Source organism: Bactrocera neohumeralis, unplaced genomic scaffold, assembly GCF_024586455.1.
Source record: "Bactrocera neohumeralis isolate Rockhampton unplaced genomic scaffold, APGP_CSIRO_Bneo_wtdbg2-racon-allhic-juicebox.fasta_v2 ctg4098, whole genome shotgun sequence".
Classification (NCBI taxonomy): Eukaryota; Metazoa; Arthropoda; class Insecta; order Diptera; family Tephritidae; genus Bactrocera; species Bactrocera neohumeralis.
In genome coordinates, this window is record NW_026091202.1 from 1 (window position 1) to 9,682 (window position 9,682).

The 9,682-nt window shown below is 29.1% G+C and overlaps 1 protein-coding gene across 1 annotated transcript; it reads right to left on the minus strand.

Moving 5' to 3' along the window:
• Positions 1 to 826: 826 nt before the first annotated feature.
• Positions 827 to 1,528, minus strand: LOC126767113 (piggyBac transposable element-derived protein 4-like; the record flags this gene model as incomplete). Its single annotated transcript, XM_050484718.1, has 2 exons — positions 1,076 to 1,528; positions 827 to 968 (listed from the first exon to the last, which is right to left on the minus strand). Coding segments are annotated over exons 1-2 (595 nt in total), but the record flags the coding sequence as incomplete, so codon positions are not given.
• Positions 1,529 to 9,682: the final 8,154 nt, after the last annotated feature.

A 9,682-nucleotide genomic window follows, 5' to 3' on the forward strand; every position in this document is an offset into this window, starting at 1 on the left:
TTAATTGTTTTAAATATGTTAAACTAATGATTTAAAGCAACTCAATATCGATTGCTAAATGTGTATATACAAGAAAACCGACTTTATACCTGAACATAAGATTGTCGGATTCTTCCAAATGCGCTGCCGTTACGGCTTCATGTCAACTTCGGTAAGATGAAGAAGGTTAATTGACTTAAATATGTTAAACTGATGATTTAAAGCAACTCAATATCGACTGCTAAATGTGTATATACAAGAAAATTGACTTTATACATGAATATAAGATTGTCGAATTCTTCTAAATGCACTGCCGTTGTGGCTTTATGTCAACTTCGGTAAGATGAAGAAGGTTAATTAACTTAAATGTGTGAAGCTAATGATTTAAGGCAACTCAATATAGACTGGTAAATGTGTATATACAAGAAAATCGACTTTATACCTCAACATAAGATTGTCGAATTCTTCCAAATGCACTGCCGTTATGGCTTTATGTCAACTTCGGTAAGATGAAGAAGGTTAATTGACTTAAATGTGTGAAGCTAATGATTTAAGGCAACTCAATATCGGCTGTAAGTATATACAAGAAAATCGACCTAAATATAAGATTGTGGAATTCTTCCAAAGGCACTGCCGTTATGGCTTTACGTCAACTTCGGTAAGATGAAGAAGGATAATTGTTTTAAATATGTTAAAGTAAGAATTTAAAGCAACTCAATATCGACTGCTAAATGTGTATATACAAGAAAATCGACTTTATACCTGAATATAAGATTCTCGAGTTCTTGCAAATGCACTGCCGTTGTGGCTTTATTGGAATGTTCATTAAGACATATGGGACGATTACATTTGCTGCAGTTATAACGAGTTTTACGTCGCTTTTTCGAAGAAGAAGCAGCACAATGGTAGCACGATGACCGTTTTGAAGCAACTTGAGCATATGATTGTTGCTGTGTTGCATCTGATGTCGATGGACAAGATTCCGGTACCTAAAAGTAGCGAAATAATTTATTTTAAATTAGTAAATATGAATACATGCATACACATATCTTTATACGCGGAGATATATGTAGGTGTGTATATAATTCATACTCACCTTCATATGTGGAATAACTAGCTGCCGTGCCAATTCAATGATAAATGAGCGCCTCTTATCACTCTGCTTTGCCGGATTCAGCTCGTCATAGATGATGAATGAGGCCAAACCGGCAATATCCACCATATTATAAAACATTGCCAGTGGCCAACGGTTTGTCGAGCGTTTGCACGAATAGCCAGTCAACATTTGATCCATTGTATCTACCCCCGCTTTAAATTTATTGTAGTCCAAAATGTGATCTGGCTTGAATCCTTTCAATGGATCGGTGCTTTGACGGTAAAGGGCAGTAGATAACATAATTACTGGCTTTTTCGGCTTTGCCATATACGAGCACAAACCGATATTATTATTGTGATAACAAAATAAAGTGCTTTTAACATCACGCTTCGGGTTAAGCAATTCATGCGGAATGAAGGTCTTATTTTTTCTTACGGTACCGACAAAAGCCATTCTACGATTCATCAACATGCAAGTTGTATATTGAAAAAAAATTGTCAGCATAAACAGTCCTACCGCTGTCCATATAATTTTGCATCAATTTCATGACGACCCGTTCACCTTGATTCGTTTCTCGCTGGCCACCTGGTGGTTTTCCAGTATAAATTATACCTTTCAAAGGGTAGTTTGAAACAGAGTCACAAATCGACCACACTTTCATGCCATATTTTGCCGGCTTACTCGGAATATATTGGGTGAATCGAGTGCGCCCACGATATGGAAATAACTGTTCATCGACGGTTACATGACAATCCGGAGTGTATGCTTTCTCTAAATTGGCCATCAGCATGAGCCATACATCGTCCAGGGCAGCAGTTTTGCTTTGCTTCAACCTCTCAGCACGAGTACCACTGTTATCGAAACGGATGAAAGTATTATCGAACTGATTCAATGGTGGCCTTATAAATTGGCATATTGTAGCTGGCCCACAATTATTTGATTCGAGTGGAATACACCATATTAGCATCCCAAAAAAAGCATACATTTCGTCTTCGTCAGTTTACCCAAGACTGTTTATTACTGGGATGCTTTTATATAGACGAAACGCTTCAACGGCTTTTCTGTTGGTTTCCCGCACAATGATACTTACGATTTCAGGAGACAGTAATAGCTGAAAGAGCTTTATGATGACGCTCCTCGTATTACGAGTAAAAGTTGTAACATTGTGACAACGAGGCCTTCCAGGTGGTGGAGTGGATTTGAATTCCACATTCTACCATCTTTCGACCTGTATATAAGGCCCTGGGTAATAGATGTGCTGCATGATTCCATTGTATGAAAGGGCGATATTCTATACAAATATCATCATGGTTTTCATCCAGAACAGCCTCTAACTCGATTTCCTGTTCTATATCTGATGCTTCACCGAAGTCATCTTCATCTGGAAAATATTCATCATCTTCTACGTCGCCACTTGTTTCAAATGGATAGGACTCCTGTCCCACAATTTCTTCAATTTGTGCCTGAAGTCGCTGACGTTCTTCCGGACTCACATTTGCTGCGTTTAGCTTACGAAGCAAACGCGAGTTGCGTCGTCAAACGACTCCACCACTGTCAAACTCGTCGACACACAAAAAAAGACAAGTATTTTTAAAATATTTTTATTTCTCTGAAATGTAAGTTGAATCTTCAGATTCAACTACATACATATGTACATAGATAAGATATGCCTGGTCGTTGATGCTGAGGAATGTCAAGTCAGCACAACGGCTTCAGGTAAATTTAGCAAGTAAGATTTTTATAAAGAATATGTGAAGTCAGCACAACGGCTTTAGGTAAATTTAGGAAATAAGATTTTTGTAAAGAATAAAATGATGATTAATAAACTGGACGGCAAGCCGCTCAGTACGGTAAACCGGAGTTTTATTATATCGTAATTGGCGCAGTCGGTAGGATGGTGTTCCCCATTTTTCTACTATACATCGTAACAATTTTAGTGCGTTGAACGCAAAAGTATTCTCAAACTTTTACTAAATAAATGAAATATTATGAAGTAAATTAAACTATAAAAAATACGCTAAATAAATAAATTGAAAATAAATTATTAATAAACTTTGCTAAATAAATGAAAGTTGCACAAAAAAAAAAAAAAACGTGAACTATAAAATAATTTTATAAAAAATATATGTAATTGTGTACCAGAGATATTTGTAAGTGCCATACAAAAGCAACATCAGCAGCAACAACAACAACATTAACGAAAGCAACAACAACAACATTCACAAATGCAGCATCAGCAGCAGCAACAACAACAACATTAACAAAAGCAACAACAATAACATTAACAACAACAACGACGCCAGTAACAGTAACAACAAAACAACAGCAACAACAGCACCAACAGCAAGGTAAAATAATATTCAACTAATAATTTAGTAATTTAAGTAGTAGTTTTATTTGAAGCCCTTACTTTCTTTGTAAAAAAAAACAAGTCAACGCAGAAATTATGCTCACTAAATGTTTCAATCCATTCAAAAACAATACCATTAGAAAAAGAAACGAACAAACGAGAAAAGAAAAACAAAAAGCAGCAGTAGATACAGAAGTTAATTTGTTAAAATTCCTTTAAAATATAAAATTGCGTACTTAAATTATGTGTGTAAAGTTATAGCACTATATAAATGAAATATAAAAGCTACTTTTAAGGGAAATTATGGATTTTTTGTTTGAACCTCTACCTGAAACAAATTTTCAAATGAATACGGAAGAATTACGTTTATGGCAACGAAATGCCATATTCGAGTGTGAATATGATAATTTCATTAATAGACGGATAGAAGCTGGTCGAACACACCTATTGCTTTTCGAACGAGAGGGTTAAGTGCAATCCGAAATCCTTAATGCTACTGGAAATAATCGCTATTTAAGTGAGCGAAGGTGGCAAAAGTGCTCACTTCAATAAAAATTAATAAAATATTGTATGTATCTTAAATATTTATGAAATTTTAAATAAGACACCTCAATTGAAAAAAAAATTCCTTGGAATTGTATCTATGTAGCTCAAAATTTGTAGAACTTTACGGTAATTTTTAATAAACCATATGATTTGTTAATAGGTAATGATTCCTATTTTTAAAAAAACGTTAAAACCATTGATATCGAAAAAATGACCATAATTCTGAAAAATGGTGTGAATCTTCCATTCTATATGAAAACTATGCAAGAGCAAGTTTATTCATTAGATATAAGTGAAGTAAAGAACATCAACCTTGATCATTTAAAATCAAATGAGAAAAATATTAAAGAATTTCAATAAACTTATCTAATTAGAAAAAGTCACAGTAGATATAGCTCACCTATTCTAAAAATACAGAAAAAGATAGATAATTCAGGATACAAAAATTCAGGCTAGTGGTTGATTATAGGAGGTTAAAACAATTGACTGCAGACGATAAGTATCCTCTACCGAATATTAAAGGAATCTTAGATAAATTGGGCAAAGCACAGTACTTTAGCACCATAGATCTAGCAAAAGGTTACCATCAGATTTTAATGGCAGAAAGGGACATCCAGAAAACAGCTTTTGTCACTCCGGCAGGACTATATGAATACGTCCGAATGCCTTTCGGGTTGAAAAATGCCCCAGCTATTTTTCAGAGATTTATGAATGACATATTGAGGGAATATATAAATAAAATATGTGTCGTATATTTAGATGACATATTATTTTTTTCAACTTCATTAGAAGAGCACATAAACTCATTAAAAAAAATTTTTTTGAAACTTCAAGAGAATAAATTAAAAATACAGGCAGATAAATGCAGTTTTCTTCAAAGAGAAACTACATTCCTAGGACACATTTTAACAAAAGAAGGCATCAAGCCTAATACTGATAAAATTATAGCAATTCAAAAGCTACCAATACCAAAAACTGAGAAACAGTTAAAAGGATTTTTAGGAGCAACAGGATATTATCGAAAATTCATAAAAGATTATTCTAAAATAGGCTTACCTCCATGATAAAAATATTTGAAAAAGGGCAATAAATAAACCTAAAGATCCACAATATATTGAAAGCTTTGAAAATTTAAAAGCACTCATTTCATCTCACCCAACTCTCAAATTCCCAGAGTACGACAAAGAATTCAGTATCACAACTGATGCTAGTGACTATGCTATTTTAGCAGTGCTTTCACAGCAAGGCCAACTAGTATGCTATATTTCAAAACTCTAAAAAATCATAAAAAAATTTAACGGCGGGCAAAAGTTTTAATAATTTACTATTTTTTATTACATTTTTTAAAATAAAACATATTTTCAAAAAATTTTAAAAATAAAAACCCAAATCATGTCCGACCCAAAAAAATTTTGTTAAAAAATTTAAAAAGGAAAAAAAATTTTCCCCTTCAAAAGATGGTTTTTTAAATTTTAAAATTTTCCTTTAAATAGAAATTTAAAGGGAAAAAGAATGTTTGTTTTGATTTCTTGAGTCAATTAAAAATTTCAAAAAAAAAAAAAGGTAACGACAATAATAAAACTTAAATTTCAAAACCCCAAATTAAACAGATGAAGAACTGTTTGGGGGTTTCCCAATTAAAAAAAAATTGTTAAAAAAATATAAAATTCAAATTATTTTAAAATTTATAACCAAACAAAAAATGAAAAGATAATAAAAAATTTGAACCAAAAATGGATGAAAAAAAGGGAAAAGGGAAACTTTAAAAAAAAATATATAAAAGGGAAAAATTTGGGGGGGGAATTTTTCAAAGTTTAAAAAGTTTAAAATTAAAAAATAAAAAAACTATTATTAAAATGTTTTTCAAGGGTAAATTTTAAAAATTTATAAAATGCAAAAAAAAAAACATCAAAATAGAAAAACTTTTAAAAAAAAATCAAATATACATTTAAAAAGAATCTATCAAAAGTGGCATAAATAAAACCCAAAATACATTAAAAGATAAAATATTTTTCCCAAAAATTCAAAAAGAAAAAAATTTGATAATAAAAAATTTGAAAAATTAAAAAAAATCAAATCGATGGGAAAACCCCATTAAAACCTAAATTTCACCTAATTGAAACCCCCAACCAAAAAAAATAAGATTTTAAAATTTTAAGATTTTTTCTTTTCAAAAAAACAATCATTTTTTTAAAGAAATTGGGGAAAAAACAAAATTCGGGCGGCTTCCCAGAATAACAGAAAAGAAACTGGGGGAGAAAAAGAAATTTTTATGGTTTTTGCAAAAATTCAAAAAACCAAAAAATTATTATGGAAAATGATTTTTAAAAACAGAAAAATTTAATCCAACATTTAAATCCAAAATGAAAAGAAAGTCCATCCACAAAAAAAATAGCTATGGGGAAATGCAGACATTTGAGGGGACTCAAAAATTTGGAAAAACTAACGGGAAATTGGGACCCCTAGTCTTTAAACAAAATAAAGGATACAAATTGTTAAAATAACTATCGATGGGTCCACTAAACTTCAAAGTTTCCCCAAGGGAAAAAAACTTTTGCCCATCCATATTACAAATGAATAAATACAGAAAAAACAGAAAACAATACCCAAAATTAAATAAAAACAAAAAAAACCCATAAAAAAAACAAAACAGGACCAATTAAAAACTACAAAAAGGGCATAAGGATCAACCATTTTGAATATTTTTACAAAAAGTCCCTCCCGGGAAAACTAAAAAAAAATAAATTAGCAAACATAGAAAAACCCCAAAAAGGGTGATGACGATTCATTCAGTCTAAGGGCATTTAATGGAATAATAACATTTTTTTTTTTTCTACATATATATCATGATTTTTTTTTTGGGTAAGGGTCTTTCTTGAAATTTCCCCTGGTAAAATTTGAAAGGGGATAAAACCCAAATTTTAAATTTTTTAAAAAACCCAAAAAAAGGTTTACATTTTATTTTTAAGAAAGACGATAATATTTAAATTTTTTTTTTAACAATAATCATATCATTGGGGTTTTTAAAATTTACCAATAATAAAAAGATCGGGGGTTTCAATTATACAAACAAAAAAAACATTGAAAAAAGTTAACGAAATAAATATAGTTATACATTTCTTTTAAATCCCAAAAAGATGGAAAATAGTTGATCAGGTTAAAAAAAATTGAAAAAATAAAAAATTTAAAAAAAGAAATGTTGTTTGATGAAAAAAAAATATAAAACAAAAACAACATCAAAACACCAATATCAAAAAAAAAATAAAAGAAACGATAAATATGGGGGGAATAGCAAAAAATGGATGTTTTGGGGTCATGGATGATGATGACAGAAAATTTGAACCTTTTAAAAAAATTGAACAAAAAAAGCCCCTTATAATGCCTTTAAATTTAAATAAAAAATAGTAATTAATGAACATTTTTAAAAAGATCACTAAACTTATTAAAAAGGAACTATAAATCGAAAAACAAATAATAAAACTTTAAATATAATTAAAAGAGGAAAAAAAATTTTAAAATAAAAATTTTTATAATGATGAAATGAAAAAATTAAAAATTAAAAAGTAAAGTTCAAAAAATACAAAAAAAAACTGACAACAAATTGGTTAAATTTTTTAAATATTTAATTAGGAAGGGAAAAAAATACATATTGGAATTTTTAAAATTTTAAAAATTTTCAAAAATAAAGGGGTAGTGGGATACAGAAAAAATTTCAATAATTTTTTTTTAATAAAAACATTTTTTTAAACTAAGATTCAATTTAACCCCCTGAAATAAAAAAAATTACAAATTATTGGAAAAATTTGTTATAAAAAAATTGGGAAAAAATATTTTGATTATTGAAAAAAAAAAGCATTTAAAAATTTAAAAATTTAGTAAAAACTGTTTTTCAAATACCGGGAAATTTTAAAAATAATAACAAAAAATCAATAAAAATAACGATGAAAAAATTAATAAAAAAAAAAATGATGTAATAAAAACAAAACTGCATAAAAAGAAAAAAATTTTATTAAAAAAATTTATAATCAAATTTGTAAATTGTAAAAAAGGGAAAATTTTTAAAAAAAAAATTTAAATGATAAAACAAAAATATATTAAACAAATTTTTATGCCAAAAATTAAAAAGTTACACACCAAATTAACATTCAATGATATTTTCAATAAAAATATAAAAAAATAAAAAAATTGGGAATTAAAAAAATAAAAATGTAAAATATGGTATTAATATATCTTTATAATCATTGTAATTTGGGATTTGTAACAAAAACCCAAAAAAAAAATATTAAAAAAAACAACAAAAATAAAAATTTAAAATTTCAAAAAACCGGAGAGTTCAAACAATCGCTGGGGAGGGTTTCGTCGTCCCAAAAAAATAACTTTTTTAAACGTCGACACAAAAAAAAACAAAATATTTTTTTAAAAATTTTTTTCTTTGAAATGTAAAATTGAATCTTAGTTAATTTCATACATATTTAAAATATAAAATATTTTTGGGTTTTTTGATGCTGAGGAATGTCAAGTCAAAAAACCTTTCCCAAAAAATTTAACAATAAAATTTTTTTAAAAATATGTGAAGTCAACCGCTTTAGGTAAATTTAAAGGGAAAAAAAATTTTTTAAAAAAAAAAGATTAATAAACCGGGGCGGCAAAAACCCCTTCCCGGGAAACCGGGTTTTATTTGATCGTAATTTGCGTCAACACATCAACTTCTATTTTCGTTCCCTTTTATTTAAAAACCCCCTTAATTTAAATTAAAAAACGTGTTCACTTTATTGTCCCAAAAGTTTTAAAAAAATTATTTTGCCTCCGCCCAGTTTTGTTGTTTTACCTAACGGGTTTAAACCAAAATTTTCATGAAAGCCCAAGGGGGTTTTGGAACCCCTGAAATTTAAAAAACAAATTGGTTTAAAATTATTATTTTTTTAAAAAATATAAAAAATCTTAATTTTTCCCACTTCATTGTGTTTGCCCTTTTCGTTTTTGGAAGTCAGGAAAAGTTTTAGATATTAAAATAAAGTCTACAAAAATTTTTAAAAATCAAATGGGGGGCCCGCCAAAATTTTGGGAAAATCGGGGGGTTAAATTTGTGAAGCCAATGATTTAAAAAACCCTTTAAAATCGACAACAAAAAAGTTATACAAAAAATGGGGCTTTTTTACCTGAACATAAGATTGCCAATTTTTAAAAACCCCCTTTTTTTGGTTGGGGCAACTTCGGTAAAGGGAAGAAAGGGTTTGTTGACCCAAATTTTGAAACTAAGATTTAAAGGGAACTCAATATAGACTGGAAAAAATTCCCAAGAAAATCGACTTTTACCCCCGGGAAAATAAAAATTTCCCCCTTCTTCCCAAAACCTGCCCTTGTGGCTTTATGTCAACTTTAAAATGAAGAAGGTTAAATTTAAATTAAAAAATTTTTGGCTTTGGGGTTTAAACAATTTTAATATAGACTGGGAAAAAATTTTTATCAAAAAATCAAAAATACCAAACAAAGATTGTCGGGTTTTTTCCAAAAACATTTTTGTTATGGCTTTTTTGGGCAACATCGGTAAGATGAAGAAAGGGTTAATTTTTTCTAAATATGTTAAAAGCCAAGATTTAAAACCTCAATATCGACTGCTAAATTTATTTTAAAAAAAAATCGACATATCAAAAATAAAATTGTCGGTTTTCCAAATACTTTTTCCCTTATGGCTTTAAAGTTCTTCGGAA